This window comes from Plectrocnemia conspersa, unplaced genomic scaffold, assembly GCF_051122295.1.
Source record: "Plectrocnemia conspersa isolate PC_06_02 unplaced genomic scaffold, ASM5112229v1 ptg000011l, whole genome shotgun sequence".
Classification (NCBI taxonomy): Eukaryota; Metazoa; Arthropoda; class Insecta; order Trichoptera; family Polycentropodidae; genus Plectrocnemia; species Plectrocnemia conspersa.
In genome coordinates this window covers 19,378,045-19,405,324 of record NW_028277175.1, presented here as the reverse complement: position 1 = coordinate 19,405,324, position 27,280 = coordinate 19,378,045, and the positions used below count along the sequence as shown (strand labels likewise).

The window sequence follows — 27,280 nt, the reverse complement described above, 5'->3', positions numbered from 1 at the left end:
GTTACTTTTAGACGTTGAAGCGCTTTGGAAAGATCAATACGGTTCAATAAGCAATGCGAGGTATTAGGTATCTACGTGATTGACGGCGAGCGAAGTAGTATTATGGGTGTTAAATATTGATGATATGAAACTATTACGATATAATCATATTACACTTCAATCTTAGTTGCCATCACATTACTAATTTCAATTGCTTATATCAGATCTCAAAGCAAAAAGAAAATTGAAGCAATTACTTTATATATTATCTTGAATATTTGACATTTTAATTAATATTCATACAAAAGATAGACGTATATATCAACATATCTATATAGATATTACAGAGTGTTTAAGATGCAATTTTAAAGTTAATTACATTGGATATATCTAAATATCTCGATACTACGTTAAAGTCAGGTATATGTAAAATAAATATTACACACTTAACCCTGTGTTTATTACAAGTCGACTGCTGAATTCGTTTTAAAAATTTATATAAATTGTGTGCAATAAACGTCAGAGAAAATACATTAGACCAAAGTTGAAATAAAGTGCTGAGAATAAACTTTCAAAAAGTAGTTTCGTTAACTTGGTTAACCAAGTCTCGAGTGAAACAAATTTTAGGGTTTGAATTTTATATTAATGTCTTGAAAGTAATATTTTAAAATATATTAGAATTGCCATTTCATTTCGATCTATAAATAAATTTGTAAAATGAAGTTAACCGTTATTTAAGAATATAAATTTGAGAATTGCGCTGAACTAAATGATGACACAAAGGGTTAAATGAAAAATCCATTTATCGAGGATGGACGGAAATTTTCTTATTATGCTAAATAAAAAATCCGTTCGTATTTTCTCCGGCGACGACATTAAGCTTGAAGCGAATGTGATTAATGAAGGATAACGGAAAAAGGATTGGTTGCGGTTCAAATTTATGCTACAAGAGTACTTTAAGCCTTTTTTGCTACTAATTAAGCGCCATGCGTCACCTTATTTTTTCTCCTAATTCGATAATCTTCTTTTGGATTGCTTTTAAAATTTATTATTTAATTAGAATTTTTTCTATTATTATTTGCACAGCTCGAAAGCGAAATTTAATTAAATTAATTTAAAATTAATAATTAAAAGTGATCCGAATCTTAATTATATAATAAAAGCAATTTTTAAAAAATTAAATAGACTTTGGTCATATTTAAAGATAATAAGGTTAAAGTGGTTTACATTTTTAAGTTGTGTCTATAGTGAAAAAGCTCTTTCTGCATGAATAAAAGCAGATATTCCTTTTCACTTTCGTGCTGAAAAATTGATGTACTATGTTTCATAGTGTGAATGTTAATGTAGTTGTAAAATAATCAATTAAATATTTTTTAGTTTTTAATACTAAACGTTGTGGTTAAAAAGAATAAACTTTTTAAATAGTTTTGATTTTTAAAATCTATGCCAATCTTTATTTAATATTTTTTATAAGGGCCGAGTTAGCGTAATTCGTATGCGAGAGGTGAAAATACTGAAAATTATGAATTACAAAGTGTAACTTTATGATATTAATTATATTATATAATTAAAAATCTAATTATAAATCTAATCTGGTATAATGTGAACCAGAGGCTATTTTAATTAAGAGAAAATCTAAACAATTGCTTGAAAATCACATTTAGATAAGGTAGGCTTCCTTTTAAGTAAATTATGGTCAATCCTTTTTAAATTAATGTTTCAATTTGATTTGTAGCGTAGAATAAAAAAGCTTTTAAGAAATTTGGCTTCACAATTTAATTATGTGTTGATTTTAAAATTAATCTAATTTATAAAATAAAATAATATCGAATTATTATATAAATAAAAATATGTGTTTTTAACATTTATGATTATAATAAATAATTTAATTTCCGCCAAGCTCAAACACAACCACAAAAAACATTTATTTATTATTATACTCCTATATGTTACCATTTTAACTTGCTTAGAATAAAACGCGACGCGAGACGCTATTTCTTTTCAAGCATATTAATTTTTCATTTATATACATTTTTTTCGAGAGACATTTATTTCGTATTTTTTTTATATATGTGCGCCGTTTACTTGAAAATTCTATATGCGAGTAAAATTAACCGTTATATTTGCGAGAGAAGAAATAAACTACTCGAGTTGGAACTCGACTCGTTAAAACTCGCATTCTGTACATTTGCGCTTTCGAAAAATCTAGGCGATTATAAAAGTTTGCCTGTTATTAACTCGCATATTATTCCATAGGGGTAAATATTGAAAAGTTGAGCTTCTTTTACAGTATTTAATAATAAAATAAAATTTATCTTCTAAAAGATAAAATTCTATAAATAAATATTTATTTAAAGTATAATTTTACAACATAATTCTAATGTAATTTGTGAATTATTGAGATTTAATTTAATCCCTTTAATAAAATATAATGTATTTATTCATTATGTTTGGTATACAATATAAAATAAAATAAAACAATAATCAACGTTCGATTTTTAAATCAGTGGCTTAGCAACTGCCTTTGCGATCAATGTAATCTGCAAATCGGATTGCTTTGGCTTATGGCGAATTTAACAGTTTGTTTAATTTTGGTTAAAATTGCCTTTTTTTAAGACCTTAACTGTAAATAAAATTCAATTTTAATTAACACCTTACACGCGGCACCCGATTTCGACTTATAGACACAGAGCGGGGACTATCTCATCGTCTTTGAGATCAAGAACAAAATTTTTAAAATGCTCATTACAATGAAATATGATATATATAATATTATGATAATAATGAACTATATACTAATTAAAATAAATCTAAAAAAAACATTTTGATCGTATTAAAAATATTATGACACGAATTAAAAAAACAATGTTCGAATTATCCGGTGATTGCAACAGCAATAGACTTACACAATAATATAGACTCACATACGCATACGTAGCAAAATGCATAGGGCTGAAACAACTCGATATAAGATCTTATTATTATTTTGAATTATATAATATTATAATGTCTGAATTCCTGTGCCTAAAACGAAAACTTTTTTATATTGCTAAAAAAAAAATAGTTATTAAAAACTGATATTATTGTTTCTAAAAACTGAACTAATGAAACTATTTGATCAACGTATACAGTACCTAATATGTTTTGCAGTTTCCAGGATATAATCAGTATCTGAATAAGTAATACGTATCGAGTTTAAAACATTTTTGAGTCTGTTTTGAACAAAACATTTTTGATTAATTTTTGAGTTTAGGATTTGTTTTAAAGAAACATAAAAAATCCACAAGTTTTAATATTGATTTTTGAGTTAGTTTTGCATAAAAATCAGATTTTTAGCTCAAAATACTTATGATATAGTCGTAAACTTCGCAGAGGGTACAAGAAAACACATTTTTTGTACAATATCGTGTACCTTATAGATACTATTTACATCCATATGTAACCTAAATTTACATCTGTATTCATTATTAAATATTAAATGCTGGGTACTAGCATCAAAAGCCAAAATAAACATCTATAATGTGTTTACAATATTATTTACCAAAATTAATTTTATCTGATGGTAGTTTATATTCCCTTATACCCTTCGCTACAGCCCTGCAGATAGCAGCAGAAGAGAGAATATTGAAATGTGTTGTTAAAGGATACGTAAAGAATACATTGGATAGCACAAATGACGAACGTCTCCATTTTAGAATATTTGAAAGACAACAACGTACATGAAGAAAATTCTCCAAATTGTACGAGTCCATCATATATTGAGTTTCGCACTGGGAATATCATTCGGCCGCCCATCATATGATGTGCGTAGCGTGGAAAGGGTTAAGGAAAAGAGCAAGTGTAAATTTTTTGATTGCAATGTTAGATTTACTTAGCAAAGTACATATATAAAATACAAATAATTTACAGTTTTCTTCAGTGTGAAAGTGTGTTAGTTAGAATTATAAGCGATCTTGAAAGCAATAAAAATGTATATGTATACTTTTAATATAAAGCAATTCATAAATAATAATATTTCATATGAATTACGTTTAATATTACAATATTAGCTGTTTAATAAAATTCAAAGATATTTTGAGAATTTTAAATGTGAAAGTATGTCGTTATATTATGTTATACATATTTATTAATTCGCTTTATAATACCGTTAACAATTTATTAAAATTCTTACTTTTTTAATAGTCAATACAGCATAATTTAAATTCCCTATAAATATTATGTAGATTAAAATATGTCTCTCCAAAATAAAAGGTATTGATCGATTCGTTTTTAATAGCAGTACATAAATATATGTATATAATAAGCGATTTTATAAATAAAATATTTATGTATAAAGCATAGTTAAATTCGTATATTTTATCGTAAAATAAAATAGTAATTAGCGTGCACTGCATGTAATTTTAATGTGTTAAAACTTTGCGAAATATAATTAAGACAAGAAAAGCTTTTACACACAATAATCTACATATATTTTAAATATTATAATACATTGAATATGTATGTATCTGAATCAGTGATTAAATTATTTTGTTTATAAATAATTTTAGCGTATGAAAAAAATCATTAAAAATGAATTAGTGAAGAGGTGTTTTAATTAATTTAAAGTACTTAATTTTGCACACGCGTGTCTATGAAAAAACTAGCATTACCTTAATTACAACACGTTCAGGTACGTTTAATGAAATTGTTTCGGTTCAATTTCAAATTTGTGTGGAATTTCGGGTCAAATTGTCCCTTTGACTTATAAACATATGTCCATTTCAATGACCATGCTGCTGTCGGATAGGAATTTTTCGATATGCTGGTTATTAAAAATTTTTCTTTGTGAGACACACCGTTTCTGTGTTTATATATGTACATAATATATGATAAAAAGTATTTTTAAATAATTTAAGTATGTATAAACAGTATAGGTAATAGAAAAAAAACATTGAGTGGCAATATTTTATTTTTTTCTATAAATGTTAGACGTGTCTGTTAATAAATCAAATTACGTATTTTCAGATTAAATAGTAGTCATGTGGTAATGCTATTATCAACTTGTTTAAGCTATGAAAATAGCTCGCTATATTCTTTCACAATGCAAAATACACATTCCTAAATTTTAAATGGCAAATTGCTGTAAAAATATATTGCGCAGTTTAATCACGGTAGCAGATGTTTTTTTTCTTTCTAAATATCAATATCTATTCATTGATTTTTTTTACACAATAGATAATTACGATTATTTACAATACTAGATCAAAGCTATTAAAATTAATAATAACTAAATTTAAACCTAAAAAAGCAACCTCTGGATTTCTAAAACGTAAAAAAATAATGAAAATGCAACATTTTTATTTTCATATATGTATGTAAATATTTTTTTATGTATATTAAAAAATATGTTTTAAAAGTTATAAGATGTAACAGTAACGATACTTTTGATCGCATTTGATCAGGAATTTCAAATATAAGACTAGCGATATGATGCAAAAATTATCTACCCGACGCAATCCTTTTCCTTTAAATGAAAAATTTTCAAATAGGATTAAAATTCAGTGAGCATGTAAACATGTGTAAATTTAGAAAAATAGGATAATTATTATGATAATATTATTTGAAACAATTTAACAAGTTATAACAGTAAAGGTATTGTATGTACTAATCACGTGTAAATGTATTGGCCTTCACAATTATTTATATAAATGCAGAAATTAAACGTACGAAATATTTTTAAAAAAAAATCATTAAGTTAAGAACTTTTGTACTAGAACATCACTCCTATGCGAAGCACAAAATCAATAGATCAATAGTAGCTGTATTGGTGAATTATTTTCGTTACCAAAATATTTATTTTTGTTACTTTTATATTGTAATTAATGCCTTTTCTCAAAAACTCTAAATTACAAAATAATGATTTTTTTTAGAAATTGTAAGCTTTGTCAACAATTCTTATAAAATAAAATTTTGTAAAAAAATAAATTTATATAAAGATTTTCAAATGGTATATAAAAACAAGTAAATAGTTATTAAAATATTCTTAATTCATAGTTGCATTCAAATTAAGTTGTGAAAAAAACGTTACAAAAATATTGTTTGCCAATCAAAGTTTTTTGCCTATTTCTAGGAATAACGACTAGTAAAACATTTTGTTTCAACTTCCTTATAAATTTTATGTTTAAAAAAAATAAAAATGCGAAAATTATTAACTTAAGAATGATTATGTAAGTATATATTTGGCAAGGACTTGTTCTCCGATTAAGTAAAACAAGAGGCAATGATTTTATGTAAATGCTATTGTATGTAAATCATTAGATAATATGTCACGTGACCGTTAATTAAACATTAAAAATTATGGCGTACACCATAGTCAGTCAAACACAGTAATTTATTGTGATTGAACAATGCCAGCGAAAACTGTTCTTTCAAGCAGGTAGCAAAACCTACAAAAAATAACGTTGCATGTTTCATGGTAATAAATAATTTATTGAATCAAAATGCGATTTGTGGAAATGCTAAAATTGCTACAGATCTACTGAAGACTATTTAATTTGATCATGACTAAAATTAAAATTAATTTGTCTTTCTGTAAACGCCAGTAGAATTGTTTGGTTATTTGATTCTCAAGAAAATGATACAAAGCTATCTTGAAGTGTATTACAAAGCAGACAAATATACAGTTGCGACTTTGATGTCGATTTATAATTTATGTACGCAACTTGCAATACGAACGTAGAACTTAAATTGAATTACTTAGTTCACAAACATAAACAGAGCCATTGATATATAATATTATATACGACTTTGAAATTGCTATTATACTTTTGATAGAAAAATATTTTAAGCAAACTAATTAAACCTGATCTTTAATAAAGATTCATTATTTAATTATTGGAACGATATAGTACTAAAGCTAATAAAACGGTCCATTATACTTAATAACTTTATTATATATTAAAAAATAATAAACATTATATGAACAGTTATGTATTATACAATATGGGTTATATGGGTGGTTTGACGTTTATGCGATAATGATAATTATGAAGTACTCTCTAAGGCATTTAAGGTTGTTGTATATTTACTAATAAGTTGCTGTGCTTACATGGGAATAAGAAAACCTAATTCGGCTAGCTCTTAAAATATTTGTTCCAATAGAAATGATATTAAATACTGTGAAATGAAGGGAAGTACGTTATTGAAGTAACGAGCAAACAATTGATTTATATTTAGTATTTTCTTAGTAACTTTTTAACAATAAATATATTTGTGTAGAAATATTCATAAACTTACTTTTATATTATTCAATGCGAGTTATTTATATACCATTATGCGCTACAAAGCATGCACATCTGAATGCACAATAGGAAGCTGTATATTATCCGACAGAGCAAGCATTTAAATTGCTGTTTATATTTTTATAAAATACTGTATATTTTATTATAAAACGTTTTTGTAATAAACAACAACAAAATAATAAAGTTACATATTGCATCGATTGACAACTTAAATCGTTTATTAAAATTATGAAAATATAGTGCGAGACAAATATGATAAGGGTACTTATATTGCTGAGAAAATTGAAAGAAGATTATGTTATAGCTTTAGGAAATACAATACATAAGAGTATATTATGATACAGCCAATAAAGAATCTTATTCGAGAAAAAATAATTATAAATATTTTTCTGTTATTGTTTTTTATATTTTTTTGATATAAGAGGAAAATATAAAATTTATAACGAAAGCTCATTCATGAATATACAAAGTTGTTATAATCTATCGTGACTTATAAATTAAACGAAAGGCAATATTCGTTATTGAGCATTGGTGTTTTAAGACATTTTATAGCACCGTTTCGTTTGGCTCTCAGACTTTGAATAATTATGATGTATTTTTTTTCTTATTCATAACCAGACGCGCCGCTTCGTCGGTCTCTGGAGAGAGCGGATCGTTTAGTGTTTTCGGTGAATTTCTCGCGAGATCGACCATATTTCAAATTCACGCCTCGGCAAGAAATAGACTTGAAGCATTTTGTGGGCTGCGGTGAATTTAGTGTTTTATAAGAGCTTGGAGAATTTCGGAAATATTTTTTATTTTACCTTAGGAATGCAATATCTATTAAATAAATCTTTGAAATATTTCATTCAAAGGTCTAAATAATTAAAAAAACAATTTATAAAGAGCTTTGTAATCAGTACCTATATTTAAGATTAATTTTTTCTAATATAAAATATCTTAATCCAATCTAAATCAGCTGAATTTTTTCTAGTGTTTAAGGCAATCCTTCTTAAAAAATAATAAGCTTATCCATAATTAAATTTTAAGATTATTAGATCATTATCTGTATTGTATAAGATATGATAATGTAATTACTATCTGTTTCAAAGATTTAAGTCAATGATGTACGATACTGTTTATACCTATTTTGAGAGCATAACTAATGATTTATATAATATATAAATATTACATTTATAATTTAAAATGTAATGAAAAAGTACGAGACTATACTTTTGCATAATAAAATATTTTTATTACATTAAATTTCTATCATACTTCGGATCTTTCTTCGCATATGAGTTAAATGGAAAATTTTTATAAAATGTTAAACGTGTTTCTAGATTATGTTTTCCGAACTCTGGAGTGGAATAATATAAGTTTAAATGTAAGATTTCGGTTCAGGGACGACATTGTTTGTTAGCTAACGATGTTGTAAAATTAGAGTAGAGAATACGAATTGGGAGAGCTAAAAATAATATGTACAAACAAAACCAAGGTGATGTTTAATATGTGTTTTACGCGAAAGGGAATTAAACGTGGCTGGGCAATTAAGTAAATATATACTTTGAAAAATGTAAGATTAATTTATTATGAGAAATTTTAGAGTTAAAAGCACATTATTGGCAATAACAATAAACGTGCGGTTCGATAAAAGGAACAAAGGATTCTATGTTATTGAAGGGTTTAATGGTGTGTAAAAATAATTAATGGAATTGTACCCGATAATGGCAGAATACCAAAATAGAGATCGATTGTCGGTTGTGCAGATAAAATTAACGCAATATACATCCATATTTTAGATAATAATGCAGAATGAAAATAATACAATATGCAATCATTTTATAATAAAGTTTTATACAACAGATATAAGTTTTACAAATTTTTGATTTTACTAAAGGAAATGGTTAGAGTGGGCCTTATTTTGAATTAATAAGATATATATTTTTTAAAACATTAAAAATAAATAGAATTATCATAACATACATTTTCTGTTCATCTTCAACGTCTATTTTACTTTTGATTCTTATTTTATTATGATATGATATTGGCTTTTGAAATTTCGTACCGACTTCTTTTGAGTCACCTTTATTAATATAATATCAATAGCCTTAAGAGTAAATTGGTTAGCACCCATTGAGTGAAATGACTAAATAATAAATGCCATTTAGCTCTTACACCGAAATCTAACATCACAATATTAAAAATAATTATAATAAAAGGATTTTAAAAATATTTAACCAATATAGCACAGTATTTATTGTTCTCAAATAAAAGTTAAAAAATTGCTTTAATTATTTTTCTTTAAATCGCTCTCACTCGTGCTCAGGATCGTGACCTTTCTGACGCGTTTCAGACCCATAAATATATTCGTAGAATATTTTGTATTGTTCTAAATGAATTTTTGGTTTATTGTTCCTGTTTGTTTGAGTTCTTTTTTTATCAAGTTCCATGTTTACAGTTCTTTCGACAATCTCTCTGTATCATATGCTATCACATTTATATCTGTTTCTAAGATGTGTTTGCGTCCTCTTCTGGATTTATTTCAAACTGGGAATTAATTACTTATCTCTTATAACATTTCCAAACCCTTTTATTTCTTACGAGGTTAATTTAAATGAGTTTTGATTTTCTACTTCAAGCTTTCGACAAGTATTAGTACCCAGAAGTTATGTCGTTTTTATCAATAAAACTCAAATATTTTTTTCATTATTTTATTATAAATTATATAGTTTTCATCTTTTTATAACTTTTTTAATTATTAATTTTCTGTTTCAGAAATAAAACTTAAATTAAATGTTTTAATTCACTATTTTTTTTAATTTAATTTCTCTCTCAATAAAAAATGCAGCTATAAAAGAAACAAGTGGTAGTCGGAAGCGGTAAAGTCTATAATAATAGAGGCTGCAATAAAAACATGCCAAAACTAAGGTTTCAGAATTTTTGTGGAGCCAATTTAGCAGTGTGTTGTTATGTTGGAGAATATTTTTATCTCTATTCAATAAAGAATGTCTCTTTTCACATGTTTTGGGTTGAGTGAAAACTTTTCTATACACTTTTGACATGTTTTTAATACCTTAGAATCCTACCAAACATAAAGATTAGCATTTTTATCGTGCAATCCTGATTTAGGGGATGGAATTGCTTCTTCAGGCACGCTCAAATAAATAACCAATTTTTCGTCCCCAGTGATGTTGATCACTATTTTTCTGTAGTGATATGATTTATGGGGAATCCAAAAACGTTTTTTCAGCTCTATCCAATATTTTTTTAAAATATCTTTGGTTAGTAGACTACGAAGTACCGACCTTGTTTGATAATTCTTCGATGCTTTAGTTTCAATTTGTATGACTATTTCAACCACCAAGTTGTGTGGTCTACCTCAAGGTTCATCCATAAAATCATATTTATTTTTTAATGCATAATTGTCTGACATGAAATATGTCACCATAAATAGCACAAATATTATTAGTAGCAGCTGTTGCAATTTTTATTTGAAAATCATGCAAATTGCAGCTCTATAATTTTTTAATGGACAAATTTATTCCATTGTTATTTGAGCAGATGAATAGGTTATTATTTTTCATTTAAAAGAGATCAAATATGTCCATAGCACAAAAACTTGAAAATACTACTCAACGGTCATTATTTTCAAAAAATGCTGGAAGCACGTCATTATTTTTTAGCTTCATTAATAATTATATTCTGGTTTGAGCCGCAATCTGCACATAAATAAGTTTTTTGTATTTAATATAGATAATTTTCATGTAATATTAGTAGAGTACGCTCGGGATAAGGATTCCGGTTTGTTATGGTGTGCGTGAACTGTGTGGCTCAAAACAATTTCGCTCAAAATATTTAATTTTTTTATTTTAAAAGAAAATATATGTTTATTTAACATACATACATCTGAGCTAAGTTGGAAATTTTAGCAGACAATTAAAAATATATTATATAATCGAAGAAACCAGACATTGATGTCATTAATTAAATATTTGCGAAATTCAAAATCTTTCACTAGTCAAAAAAAGAATGAAGTCTTTAGCTATTCTTTAAAAGCAAAAAGATATAAAATGGGGAAAGAAATTATTCGCAAATTGTATAATGGCTCGACGACTCTATTAAATCATTAGAATCCATTGAATAAATTAAAAAATTATCATTGGCCAACGATAAGAATAATAACTTTTTTTAGCCTTACAGAGAATAGTGTAAAAAAACCAACAACGTACGGATTAATGAAAAAATATTTAAAATATTTTAATTCACGGGTAAGAGAACGAATAACTTACAGTGTATATTTGAAGCCATGAAATCAATTATCCCAGATATGCCCAAGAAATTTTGTTCTCTTAAAATTTCATTTATGAATAAAAAACAGTGGCACGAGTTTAGTGACCTACCCATGGGAGAGTGGGCATATCTGGGTTTTAAACCAATATCAACACAAAATTACTTAAAATAAATCACTAAGGAAGATCGAACTTCTGTGCCACACTGCACTTTAATGATGAATACCAGCGTTGACAAATCAGCGACTGTCCTTAAAAGAGAAAGCGAGACAATGAAGTACACGCTAGATCGCTTCTCCCTCTCATATACATGTACACGCACACAATAACAAACCGGCATCCTTATCCCGAGCGTACTCTATCATTATATAATCTATAATTGCTTAAACATTGTATTCATAATGAAGTAATTATTTTTAAGGCAGAATTGAACCAGTCTTAAATATTTAACTGGAATCAAACATTTATATAATTATTTTAAAACATGGAATACTTTATTCCTATACACGTTAATATTTCACCTGCAGATTGTTATTAATCTGAAAATCATTATAGACTTGCAATTTATTTTCACCACACGCTAGCGCTTTTCAATTTACAATATACTGAAAAAACATCAGATAATCACCTCACATTTTTATATAAAATTCATTCCATATAAAAATATATTTAAAACTTTTAGCGCTGTTTGTTATACAAAACAAGCGTTTTACACATTTTGAAAGTTTCTTTGTAACGAATATTGAATTTAAAATATTTTTGCATCACGAAACATTGTGTGAGTATTGTATAAAAATTAGTATAGATAAATATTAAATTAAAAGCGCGTGCTTAAAAATATAAGCATTTCATAATTGATAAAAATAAAATGATTCCACGCAATCGAATCCCAAAAAATAATATCGGTAATTACTCACTATCTTTAGAAATAAAAATATATTACATTGATATTGTAATCTATTTATATACGCAATAAGCTTTTATCTGAAGGCTCTCATCAAGAATTTTCTGTCGTGTAGATAAACACTCGAAAATTGGAGAAAAGCTCGTAAAATGGCGCTTTATTTTGCGACCAAGCCCATTAAGGTATAATGAAAACATTTAAACTGATGCGATTCATGTATGCGAGATATTAAGATTAATAGTAAGTATGGGATTAAGACATGTGGTGGTTGGCTTTGGGTTGCTTTCGGTTTAACGAGCGAACGTGCGGTCTGAAAGTATTGTAATATTTTTTTTATGATCTTTGCTTAGCTCAGGGAATAAATGTGATGAAAATATTTTAGGTTACAATTATGAGCGCATGAGTTGCTCTTTACGACTTTTCCCCAAATTGTTAATGGTAATGAGAATAATAAGTTGGGCTGCCCCTAGAAACATATTGATATTTTGTATGTGAAACATTAACAAAACAAAATCAACAGTAAGTAATTTTAATGTAATTCAGTAAAAATAATCTTTTAATTCATTTTATTTTTATTTTTTATTAGGCTCATTACTTCTATTATGTCTGAAACGAAGAAAATATAAATTGAACAAGAAAACAGACGGTTTCAGAGTGAATGGGAAAAATTGTATTTTTTCGTTTAGTTGAAAGACAAAGCTACGTGTTTAATTCGTTTTAAATCTACTTTAATAATAATACAATTTGAAAAAACATTATGAGCAAAACATGATGATATAAAAAGAGTCTTTGCATTTTTTAAGGTGTGGGTTAAATGAGTTAAAAATTACAATGTGTAGTACTTTTACTAAATTATATATTATCCATTTATTTATAATACTATTATTAAATTTTTTGTATTTTTGGAAGCAATAGATTCTTAAATAACGTTTTTTATATCAATTTTTGTAAACTATTTTTTTCAACCCAAAAACTGTTTCAGAGATTTAAATAAATGAGCTCTCAAAAAAATCTGCAAGCTGCATCTGGAGCTTGGAAGTGCCGCTGTCGGGGCTCGAACCCGCCACTACAGGTTTATTAGTCTGAGACGTTGCGGACTGCACTATTCCGTCCTAAATACGTCTATAATTAAATAAAAATAGACACAAATTAATTGAAGCCTAATGAAGAAACCGTTTATAAACATCATTTAATTGCATGTGCTTGCATCTCAGATAGTTATTTATAGATTATATAAATAAACTAGAGCACACAAGTATTATATAATATAATGTGGTTGAATACAAAATTCTAAATCCATTAAATCGATGTACGGTCACGTTTTTAATACTATTTTATTTCCAGATACACTTTTGATACATTTGAGTTTTCTTTTTCTATTCAGTGTGTATTATGTAATAATTTTTTTTGTATTGAATATTTGCTTGCGTGATTCTTACATGAATAAGAAGAAAGTTAAGATACAGCAACCTAAAAGATGAACTCATATTATACACGATTGATGGATTCGGAGAAATTGAAAACCAGCATGGAAATGTATACGTATATCTGAAATATACTATATTGGAAAACGTCATGTATAATTCATTTTTGTACTTTCGATTTGGATTTATATATTATATTTACATTTTTATGGATATACAACACAGAAAAAATATTACCTATGCATTTTATCAAATAGGAATAATCTAAAAGATATCTAATATAATATAATAGCACTGTAAATAAAATTTTGACTTTTTTGTCGCAATGCAAAATAAATTGATTTGTATGAACAATTACTTATTTTCATTTCTCTATATATAGATTTTTTATAAATATATATATTTTATTTTGAAAACATTTTTCTAGAGCTTAAAATACTAGTTTTCGGAAATTGGTACTATAATTACAGAATTAAAGGTAAATATATTTATCATTACCGATATCACAGTAAATTAGAAAATAATATTTAACTGAAAGTACGATATTATATGACGATGCTTGCAGCGGACAAGATCGGAGGGTGTAGCAAAGACACAAGTGTTTAGGGTTGTAATTCGATTAACTATCACAAGAATCACACAAATTTAACAAGTACACCCATTTTTTTTTGCACGGTCCAAGAAAACACGGCAATTATAATTTTACACTGATTTTTTCCATTACGGTTACGGTTACAGAACGATTATTGATTTAAGTGAAAATAAAAAAAAAATTTTAAGCTAAAAAATCGCCAGTTTCCTAAGTAGCAATGAGAGGAAAATTCAGAAAAATAAAAACCAATAAGGTAATAGGAAGTTAAGCCACTAATATCATGAAAAAATTGCAAAGGAATCTATACAATTAATGTGTAATCAGAGAGATAAAAAAAGTCTGTACAAAACTTTATAACCCTTTACTATTTTGTTTTTATACAATATTGAAAAAAATCCGGTAGTACGATAGGGTCAATATGATAAAATTCTATATCATAATTCACTAAAATTATGACAATTTGTAACGAAATAAATAAAAAATACGGACAATAACACAATATTTTTTAATAAAACTACGTGAGGTTTTCGATTTTTGTATTAGTCTGCGTGTCACTAATACTTACAGAAATACAGTCGTGGAAAACGCATTAAAATAAAATTAGAAAATAACATATTTTTATTTATTCATAGATACAAAATCTTTATGCAAGATCGCACGTTTGCAAAATTTGATTTAAAAAAAAAGCTAGAATAACTTTTGATTGTGTCTGTTTAAGTGAATGTGTATTTGTGTGAATTTTAATAAATTTAATTTAGTTTTGGTTTACAACTAGTAATGAAGTATTCGTAATTACTTTTTTAATTTCGCCAAAGGTTATGGTTTTATCAACATTTGTATGGTGGTTTTCGTCGAAATTATGGTTTGCTAAAAATGATTTTGAAAATTGAAAATTGAAACTTTAGAAAAGCTTTAAAAGTGAAACAATTAAAATAAATTACCTATTAATATTCGAGTAATAATTAAAGCCTGATATTTGTAATGTTTCAATTAGTGTTTTAGTATTTTTTTATTATGATTGGAGTAATGAAACTCGGCATTAAAATTCCAAAATGAGCGCTTTTATATAATTTTCTGAAAATTTTTAACCGCACTTGCAACGTTTCAACCGTAATTACCGATATAATAAAATTACTTTTATATTGCTAATTAATACACACTCTGGTCGTTTAAGTGTATGAAAATATGCTCAAGTAAACATTTAATTTATATTACATATTATATTTCAACTGTATTGTTATATACATTGTTTTTCTGCGAGTAAATACGGGTGTTTGACTTTTAAACCATCGACTTTTGCAACTAAGACAGAATTGCTTCTTTACTGCGCCCTTTACTCGAATTAATTGAAATTCAAGACAGCAATATATATAAGCGTCTATTTTTTCGATTAAAATGTATTGGATTCTGTGTGTAAATATACAAATAATAAAGCGTCTACGAAGTAAAGATGAAAATCTGATTACGTATATGAATCAAATGATGACAATTTTATAGCGATTCTCGGTCGCAGAATATTAAAATTTTTTTTTATAAATCTGACCATCATGATTTGACAGGTTATCCTAATGCATTATAATGGTCATATACAAACAATAATAAACATTTAAAAAAATTATGGTGCATATCTAAAATAAATGTACGCCATTCCACATATTTTTTTCTAGTTCCTCTTAACTATCGATGAACATATCATTGTGTTCGGCAAGTTCGTTGAAAAGCTGGATGGCTCTTGCAAAAAGACCATCTCAAGCACTGACGTTCTGGCCGTAACAGACAAGAACAAGGAACGCAATCGTGACTCTTTTGGGCACTCTAAAGCGCGTAGCCGAAAATAATGGGTTGGAATATTAATGACGCGGACATTTGATATTTTTAAATTATGGTTTGTTGATAGAAGAGTTGTACCGACGCATAAAATTTATTACAAATCTTTACAGGTACGCCTACTAAGTCATGATAGCCATTCAACAAAAAAAAATATTCAATATTTTATACACATACATACATATACTACATTAACAAAAATCGTGCATGCATATACATATATATTCTCAAGCGCTAACGTACTGACCATGACGGTCATGAATAAGGGACGCGATCGTGACTATCTAAGGCCCACATTTTAGACCTTACGACCACTAAACTTAAAATTTTGTATCCCGGTAACACTGCTATGGGTTTTTCATACAAGTAATATAATAAAAATTAAATTGTAAGTAAGTTATAAGTTTCATAAAATTCAATAACGAATTTCATGGAAAATTTTGTCAAATAGTTTTTAAAAGTTAGTAGCCCCTACAAACGCCTGGATTTTAGAATTGAGGGATTTCGTCACTACGCTCGATTGGCACAAAAGGTAAACTTCCTTTTAGAATTCATATTCGATATAAACATTTATCAATAAATTTCACCAGTTACTCCTGACTTGAGATACACGAGAGTTTATTCGAACTCACACCATGCGTAACTATGCCAAGCAACTAACGAAACCTAAAAGGCGGAGAAAGCATCCGACAGTGATTGTAGATATTTTGGTTCATTTCAGCGATTCAAGAAATTAATCGATGTGCTGTTTTTTACCTCATATCTGGGATGATGATGTTTACTTTATCGAAGAGTGATGTGTCCGCAATGTTTGACGTTAATATAACTATTTATAAAGTTAATAAAATAACGTTGATGATATCACTACAAACGTGCGTTTTTTATCCAACCAAAAAAATATTTATTGCTAGGATAAATCACGTGTGAATTAATTTTAAAATGTATTATTTTATTATGTTATATATTACATACACACAGTTGAGAAACTGATGAATGCGCAGACTCTGACTTTAATAATAACACAGGTTTTGGAATGACTGCGAAAAAATCTTACGTATGTTTATACATATAGGTGTATATAGCTAGTAAAATATATTATACTTATCTCTCTATGGCAATTCTAAAAAAAAAATTTTTGTTGAAGAAAATTAAGTGTTTATTATCATTTCAGAAACTTGTCACTGAAAATGTGACGAGTAGATACTGCAAAATATAAATAAATCTAAGGTTTTAATAACAAATAAGTTATTTACGCAGTTTGAATAGACGAGTTTTCGTTAACATAGTGAAACGTGATACATCACCTAAAACGATAAATGGCGAGGACAAACATATCGTGAGATGTTTACTTTGAATCTTTGACTATAAATGTGTGAAAGAGGAGCGAACTTGAAAAAAGGTATAGATACATATATATTTTATGGTAACATTCGAAACCTTGTATCAAATGGCAAGAGTTACAAAAAATCGATTAAACCATAGGGATAATCTTGTTTTTGGATTCTTACCGCCAATGACTGAATTTTAAAAGCATATACTTAAGATAAGTATTTTTGATACAAATACCCTATGTTAAATATATGTTAAATTTTGTAAAAACTTTATAGTAACGTGATGTATGACTTTTTAATTTGAAACCACTTTTAATTAAAAGTGTCTATAAAATAAATTAAAATATAAATTCGTTTTAAGCATCTTAGGTATTTCTCAATTAAAATTTGTCAACAAAATTATTTCTAAGCAAAAGTGTTAATTAAAAAAATTCTTTGCATTGACTCCTGAATTAAAAATGATTTTTGTAGATAATTGATTAAAAAAAATATTAACATATTTTATTAAATTTATGGAGAAAGACTGTATGTTTTCGTAAACTTAAAAGCGATCCATCAATACTGTTTTACAATCTAAAACTTTTGTATTTATATCTCGCATTAAATTATTTATATCGCTTATGGATGGTACAGCAAGGTTGGAGCGTAAAGTAATTTATATAAATAGGATAATATTTTCCGGTTGATCTAAATACCTTTCTCATGATTTTAATGGCTAAATTTGGAATAAAACAACGCAAAAGTAATTTAAATTCAGTCAAAAACTATTGTATTTATACTTAAGTACATATGTTCCGGAAAAAGGTTCTCTGGCGAATGTATGTTAGTGTATAAATTTGATTTAGATCGAATGCGAGAGTTAATCGCCCGAAGCGATGCTTTCGGTAAAAAAATGTTATATACAAGCCTTGGAGTCCAACTTTTACGCAACATTGAACATTGAATGGAAAATGAAACCAAAAATGACCATTTTCTTTGTTCACGCTTGAAGGAAAATTATATTTCCCAAACGAGCGTAGTAGGCATCTCTCTGTTTATTTTATTGAATTATATATGCAGATTTGTTTTTTTAACTTAGCGTTATATAGGTATACAATTTAGATGAATTTGTTTACTCAGGTAGCAAATAAAAATATTGTCTCTTTATCAAGGTCAAAACATACCATATAAACATTTATTTCCCATTATTAAGAAATACGATCGGAACACAAATGTGTACATTCCGCTTATATGAGCTGAACGTAAAAGAGGCGTATATAAAATCTAGTAAAGAAGCTCTTTCGAAGGTCGTACGACCTAAAAGTGCGAACACACGATGACGAATTGGACCGTATTATTATAGGAAAGAGAGTAGTTTCTTATTTATGAATACTAAAAAAGGACACGTCCGTGCCTATTGATATTAAATACTACTTTTAATTAGCGGCATTTCATTTGGCAGTAATGTTGGATTATAAAGAAAGTCGTTAAGCTGATGCTTTACTTTTATTAGAATATGTTTATTGATAGGTAAATTACTAAGCAATTAATATCATTAAGTAAGTAACTTAATTGTTCGTAAGTTTTTTAAGTGAAAATAATGATTAAAGTTCGATAATATGAATTAAAAAATGATATCAGATTATTTTTATAACTACATATTAGATTGTTATCATTATGAATTTGCTTGAACTGTAAAAAGATTAATAGTCTAACTAAAGTTTATATAAGATCAAGGTTCATATTAAGCAAGAAAGTTCGCGCCGTTATTTTTCAAGATGTAGCATAAGTTTTCGATAAGATCTGACATGACTGTCAGGAAACTACGAAAACTACTGCCTTTAACATAAAGCTCAATACTTAAATCATGCATCTAGGACCGATACTATGAGGACGCTTATTCGAGGTTGAGAGTTCCGTAAGGAAGTATTCTTGCACCTATATCTATTTTATTACATCATGTTGTACCAGGTTTATAATAATAAAAAACAGTGTAGTGCCCATCTAAAATTGATAAACACCATCTCACATATTTTCCATCTCCTCGTAGGTATCGCCGAAAACATCTATGTGTTTGGCAAGCTCGTTAAGAAGCTGGATGGCTCGTGCAAGATGATTGGTGTTTTTAAATTATGGTTGTTAGATAGAAGAGATGCACCGATGTGTAGCAGTTATTTATTTATTACAAATCCTTACATAATGACTGACAGTCAAATAAGTCACGGACACGATCGTGACTATCTAGGGCAGGGGTTGCTAACTCTTTGGACCTTACGGACCATTAACTCAATATTTTGTATCCCATGACCACAATTTTTTTATACAAATAAATTGTATTTGTTTTTGTACTTCAAGCCATTTGCAAAAATAAATATCATTATTGGATATATAATGATGATTTAATAATTTTATTATTATAAAAAAATATAATAAATTTGCTCTAAAGTTCGCTGCTGAAAGTACTTTCATAAATTTATAAAGTGCTTCATTAAATATACGCTATGCCGAAAATGCAATGAATTATGTTCGAATCTCCTAGAAAAGGCAATATCTCATAAATTTTAAATAAAATCTATCCAACAACAAGGAGTACTTCGCTACTAATGGATTCCAGACAATGAAGCCATATTTGAGGACGCTACGAACTAGCGTATTATACAGAACGAATCCGAGCATCCTCGACGCTTTATCGCAAACTATGGCGATGTGCGTTATCGACGAAAGTATTCCTACTTAAAATACATAAAAAATGTTTCAACGTAACACTTGGCGATGCTAAAAAGAAGTCGATTGTCGATCGACTACCTCCACAGCGACTTTAGATCTTCAAGAGTTAATCTAAATTAGTGTGAATACTTTAAAATACATTAAAGTCATCAGCATATAATAAATATTTTCATTTATCTTCTAAATTGTTACTTAGTATTTTAATATATTTTTTTAAATCCATACTTTATAAATTTGATTAAATTTAATTGCCATTAAATACTTATCTCTAATATTTTGCTATCGCGTCGATATGAAATATGGCTAAATGTTGAGCATACATACATAAATAAACGATTCTCTAACGGATACAACTCCCTTTGGAATTAAATTACGTGCGATAAATGTTATTAGGTCAACTTATTTCAGACTGTTCGATTTATATATTTACGTTTCAATGCGCAATATTTTATCGCGACATTTTTATTCTTTGACATACATTTTATGTACTAGTACTTATACACTACAATCGACTGATTTGTGTTATTACGGACGTGTGAAATTTACTATTGAAGATGTCATCACACGGATCGTTTATATCAATTGCAGGACAGTGTTCATTCAGGCAAATGGTCTCATTCTTTCTGTACGCATTATATTATACCTATAAAATATATAGGTTGCTTATTCAACTCCAATTACGCTACCCTACCGTACTAAAGAAATCATTATAAACTACTGCATCATTTATACTCGTCAGAGATTTCCACGAACGTTTTTCATGCAAATTTTACTTTATTTTATATAATATAACACAATAAAGGTATGGCACAAATGACGTAAACGTTAACGATGAAATTATATTTATGTAATATTTTTTTACGTCACGTGTAGGTGGAATGTACGTGTGTTGATATTAAACTTAACACATGGATATAGATATAGAATATCATATTATTGATTAAATTTGTTAAATGTGTAGTGAATATAAACATGTATAGTTTACGGTGTTGCAAAATAAAAAAATCTGTGAATTTGTCTGTAGAAATGTGTGGGAAATCTTAAACTTATAATTATTACTATGGATCAGTACAGTCTGCTATATTGAAGTTTCAGATGCTTACTTTAGTTTTTTATATGAGTTTTCTAAGACAGACTTCTATCGAAATGAATTCTAAGATATTTGGCGAAGCTCACTTGTGGTAGCTAATTCCAGTTAAGGGATATCGGAAGACAAATATCTTTGATCAGCGTATATTTAACATTAGATGTTATTTTTGAGAGTGTCGTCGGCAGATGCAGCAATTATTGTTGATTTTGTCTAAAGAAAATCTATCTTGTATAATAAATACAACATCCAAGAACGCTACCCTGAGACACAGCTAATGATATTTAGTACAGTTTTATGTTGATTTCTCCAATCTTAATTTAGAAGTGTTATTAAGAAGATGTGATAAGCATTCTTTTAATTTTGAAATGTGCCACAATTAGTCAAAGACTGAGGTTATAAAGCAAAATAAAATAATATTAAAGTAATAAAATATAGAATTAATACAAGTCAATTGTTAAAAAATTGCCAAAATATTGACATAAGGAAGATGTTAAGTAAAAGCTGTTAAACTGCAACATATGTCAGTGAAATTATAATTATTTTTTTAATAAATCACTTTTAAAATATATGTAAGTCGTAAAAATATACTCTTTGTATAAAATATAATTCGTGAAGATATTTTACGACTAGTCATATTTAATCGCTGGAAATATTGATTTATTTCCAGGTCAGAAATATGGAAATATAATTTTATGTCTATAAAATATATTTTAAATTTAACTAGCAATAAAAATATCTTATACATCAACTCTAAATGATATATTAAACATCGATTCTCATAAATAAAGATGTACAAGGAAATATCAGAAGAAATTTGTAATATATATATGTTAAAAAAAAAATGCATTTTCGTAATAAATTTATTAATATTGCGTTTTAGAAATAATAAAATTTTAATTGGCAAAAAACGGGAATTAGAAAACTATTAAGTAAATTTTAAGATTTAATTTAATAAAGAAAAAATGTTCCTACATTTTGTTTTATCATTTATAAATAGAATATATGATACATTTGTATAACATTGTATTTGACACAAAGCTGTAAATTTTTTTTTAATAAGTTTGTGTTCCTAATATAATCAATTTTGCTATGGTTCAAATTCAACGTTTTCAGTATTGTAGCGTAAATTAGCAGAAGTTATTACCCATATACAATATAATTTATTCATAATATGTGCATAATTAAAAAAGTGCAATTATTACTGAATTTAAATAAAAAAAAACACTGAATTTAATAAAACAATTATCGAGTGAAAATAACATTGCTGTATAGCAAGAAAATAAAACTATAAAACATATTTTTTATGTAACTAAAACATATAAACGAGCAAAAAATAATGCAAGCTTAGCCAATTTTTAAACCAAATTTATTTCTTAGACGTTTTAAATGGGTTTTCATGTTTTATCTATTTATACTTTTTATGGTGATAATTAATTGCACTTTAATTTAAATCATTTTCATTTTCATAAAAACAATTTTTACTAATAACAAATATATCACACGAAAAATAAATTATTCCACTATAATTAATTTTTTTCATTAACATTGAAAAAATATAATGCAATGCACACTCATATAGTCTTTAGAAAGAACAGAAATTTGGTATTTTTTTCTAATTTTAGATTTTGTAGAGCTTATAAATTTAATCCGTTTTTAAAGTACTTATAAAATTATCGTTACTATACATAATGGGTTGTTTAATATCATTATTTGAATCTAAGTGATCTTTCAATAAGATAAACATTTCAGTTATTTTGTTAATACCATCTGTATTCAATGAATGTAACATATTATTTGTAAAGCTTGGACATAAAGAATGCGAGTCTTAATTTGCATGAGCATTCAAGAGAAACATTGAAGCAAAACTGCCATACATGCTTAGAATATAAAATCCACATAACACGATTACAATGATTTTTAAAAGCGGTTCAACAGCAAAATTGACTCAATGCAAGCTTTAAAATAAAACTATGTGAACAGATCTTTTTGTCTGTGAAATAATTAGGAGAAAACTAAAAAAAAATAAAAATTGTGCCGTATATACAAATGATAGATCTGGAGAAAATCTTACGTCTTTATAATAATTATTTAGATAAACGCTTCATTTATTAGTCAAGATATGTTATGTAGTAGCAAATTGAGTTTCTTAAAAATTAAGCAAAGCAGAAATAATTTATCCCATTTTTATATTCCATAGCTTTTGATATGTGTGGATATGTCTCAATTGGAGAATTCAACAAATTTAATATTACCGAAGAACTGACTGATTAAGTTTCATATTTGCAACAGTTACAGAAACATTAGAAAGATTTCGCAACATTTACTTATGGCTGGATAAAAGAAAAATTAGCGAATGATACAAAAAGATTTCGATTTTATTAAGTATCACTGCATTTTACATTAAGAAAGCAACGTTATTAAAACGAAAAAAAAATCGCCATTGATTTCAAGTTTCTGAATACTATGGAAACAATGAAAAAATAAATATAAAGCTTTGAAGACCCTATGTACTTTAATGCAATAAAGTGCTTAAGTCATAAACGCAAAAAGAAAGCGGCACTTAAAATTTTTTTTTGACTATCTAAAATTGTGACTATCTAAAAATAAGAATAGTAACTTTATTCACTTTGAAACACTATCTGAACAAAGCTACATAAACAAAAAAATAAAAATAAAAAATGTTTGTTCAAGTGTCTTTATTGGACCCTTATAAGTCTATAATTGCAAAATGAAGAAAAATTAGCAATCTACAAATATATATTTGTCCATAATGTCTCTTTTAGAGGGTGTGTTGTTTTTTTTCCGTATGAAGCAAACATTTTTTATAGGCGAGCATCTTTTAAATACTCTTTGTATTACTACCTATTTTATTAAACCGGATATTGAAACACTGATATCGGAAAAACAAGCTCAATGTAAACATTATAAATAATAAGTTATTGTTTTTTTATCAAAAATAATGTTGTAATCAACGCTGTCGTCAAAGACAAGTATCAAATTATTCATGCAGCCATTAACGATTGTCGGGCGACGTGACTTAGAAAATCATACCCCTGATATACATACATATAATGTAGTAAAAGTCACTCACCTAATGTCACATAGCACTGCACGAAAAACTGCTCCTTGAGAAAGCAGGTGATCAGTCCCAGAATTCCTTGAGGAAATTCGGTTAGCAGGAATAAAAACAGTACAGCCAGCAACATCCTTGTAGTTCTGTCCGTCTGTCTCTCAGACTTTCTCCGCGCCTTGTTAGCGACTGTTTCCACTCCGTCTCGACTCGGAGCCATCAACTGTTGTCTTCTTTTCTTCGTTTCCACCAGTACCATGATGAGCAACGAGCTCAAAACGGTCAGCAGAACGCAAGGTATCAACTTTATGACGACACTATATATCCAGAAGATAACGCTTAACATCCAGTCCGGGCCTGTCATCCCTACGAAATAAATTGTCACATTCTGCGCTGGCGGATCTAGAGTGGTTACATTCTGCGATTCTTTAGTCGGTTGTCCTTCCGCGGTCAACAGCTCTTCCTTACTGTCTATTGCAAACGCAAAGAATAACGGCACGCAGAGGAGAGGACAGAGCAAATATGCCCCCATGATTGTGAGAGCTGTGTTCTTCATGCTGCACCATCGCCGATTCATCTGCGGGCAAGCTATAGCGACATACCTCCATACTGCCAAAGTGACCGTCAGAAATATAGAAACGGTGTGCAATACTTGAGTGAAGATTGAGTGGAAGTAGACGAAGCAAGCCCAGGGGTAAGTGTATCTGTCTTTGTAACTTCTGGAATCATGCGGCCAGTACATGTGAAACGCATACGGTATGTACTCCAGCATGACAAGTAGATCAGCCACTGCTAATCCAGTAAGAATGGCGTTTGTAGGCGATACCATCTCCCTTCTGGTCAACACGGCTATGTTCAGGCTGTTGGCCACGGTGCCGAGGGTGCATACCAACAAGCTCACATATCCGTGTATCGAAGAGTACCAATTTTGAAAATCTGCCGTGCCTTGGCCACAGTACACCACTGTAGAGTTGAATTCCGTCTCGTTCATCTTGATATTATTGGAGAGTTTGCTTCTAGGGAGATAGGTTACGTGTCATCGCTCATCTTTCTTTAGGTCATATGAGGCGTGCTCTTAGACTAGATCGTAAGATCGACGTTATTGCGCGACGTCATCTTATTTTTTTATTTTTTGCTTTGCACTAAACGTGGGAGTGTTGAAAACACGCCGAAGAGTCTCAGCTGCCTGTAAAAAGAGAACACAAAACAAACGTTAAAAATACATACATTAAGTGGAAATGAATACGACGACATTTTAATGCGTATAGTGTGTTTCGAGTGCAAATATACTGATATCGTAAAGTTTTACTTATATATTTATTATTTATGTATACATAAGTTTTAATTTAAAAAAGAATGATCTAATCTAACTTCAATTAATGATTTCTCATTTCCGTTAAAAAGAAACCCTCTTCTTCCAGATTTAAATCTAGTTCTTTATTCATTAAGACTAACTCGCTAAAAACATAAGTTTATTCAGTTTGCATACTCCCCCGAGTACTTCCATACATTTCTCATCGCAAATATTAAAATTTTACTCAAAGTATCAACATTTTTACTAGCTTTAGAAATGTAATACTCTTTCCAGAATTGCTTTAACGATTTGATCTTATAATACATATACCCCAATAAATGTGTTATATCCTAAAAAAACGTGAAAATAAAAATAAAATAACGATTAAGGTTGCTGAAAGTGTTTATTTTAAGCTTATTTTTAATATTGAGTAGACTTGCAGCAATTTTAGATTTGCACTTGTGTTGGGCAACACTTATTTTTAATTTTGCCCATAAATGCTCAACAGGATTTAGGTCTGGTGACTGTGTAGGCAATATTAAAAGCGTCAAACCATTTGATGCAAACCAATCCCTACTTTTTAGGAAAGTATTACTTTTCTTGGGCAGTTGTCTTTGGTCTTCTTCCAATTTTTGCATTTGATTTGTAAGAACCACATTCGTTGAACCGTTTCAAAGTATTTTGTAAAGCGTGTCGTAAACAATTAATGTGTTCACTAATTTCCGATATATTCAGTCAATATGCAATAAAATTATATTTGCTTTTTTTGCTTTGCTTAATACTTTACTTTATAATATACAAAATAACTTATTAAATAAAAAAAATATAACGACAAATAAAGATAGAAATCACGCAACTGAACAAATATACATGCAATATTTTTTTAATTATTGCATTGATCATGCAATTTTCTTACATTAAGCGAGACTGAACAAATATACATGCAATATTTTTTTAAAAGTCAGATGAGCAAATATGAACGACAAATTCCTTTGTATAGTTCTCATAATTACGGTTAAAACTACCTGCCCAAATATTTCGGTCAGACTATGCACTTGTAAAGAGTAACACAGCATTTTAAGGGGTGCCCCATTATTATGGCCAAGGTTGTATATGTGTTAGCTAGAGTCCCCAATTCGAGTAATCGAGTACTCGATACTCGAGTATTTTTGTCTATTTTTCAAGTACTTGATAATCGAGTATTTTGAAAATTACTCGATTAATACTCGAAATTGAAAAATTTTGAAATATTTCAGAAACAAAAATAACTTTAACTCGGTCCGGTAAAGGTTAACGTCTTGCTTTTATTTGGCGTTTATGCCCGAAGTCCCGAGTTAGAGCGGTTACTATCAGGTATAATTTTTTCATAGTTCCATAGTTGCATAGTTCCGGTCGTCGGCTATGTTAGTGGGTACGGCGGAGAAATTTCTTTTGTGTTTTCTGTTCGACAGTCCCGACTTATCTAATTTATGGCAATGAACAATATGAAATATCAACAAAAATTTTTTTTAG

At 28.1% G+C, this 27,280-nt stretch overlaps 1 protein-coding gene across 1 annotated transcript in view; it reads right to left on the bottom strand.

The window, feature by feature from the left end:
* The window catches only part of LOC148229826 (G protein-coupled receptor dmsr-1-like), a 54,266-nt gene extending 28,662 nt beyond the window's left edge, over positions 1-25,604 (bottom strand). The window contains exon 1 of the mRNA XM_088197948.1: positions 24,496-25,604. Coding sequence (XP_088054074.1) covers positions 24,496-25,465 — 970 coding nt within the window. The 5' untranslated portion in view covers positions 25,466-25,604. The remainder of the gene's footprint in view (positions 1-24,495) is intronic.
* Between the last annotated feature and the right edge of the window lie 1,676 nt (positions 25,605-27,280).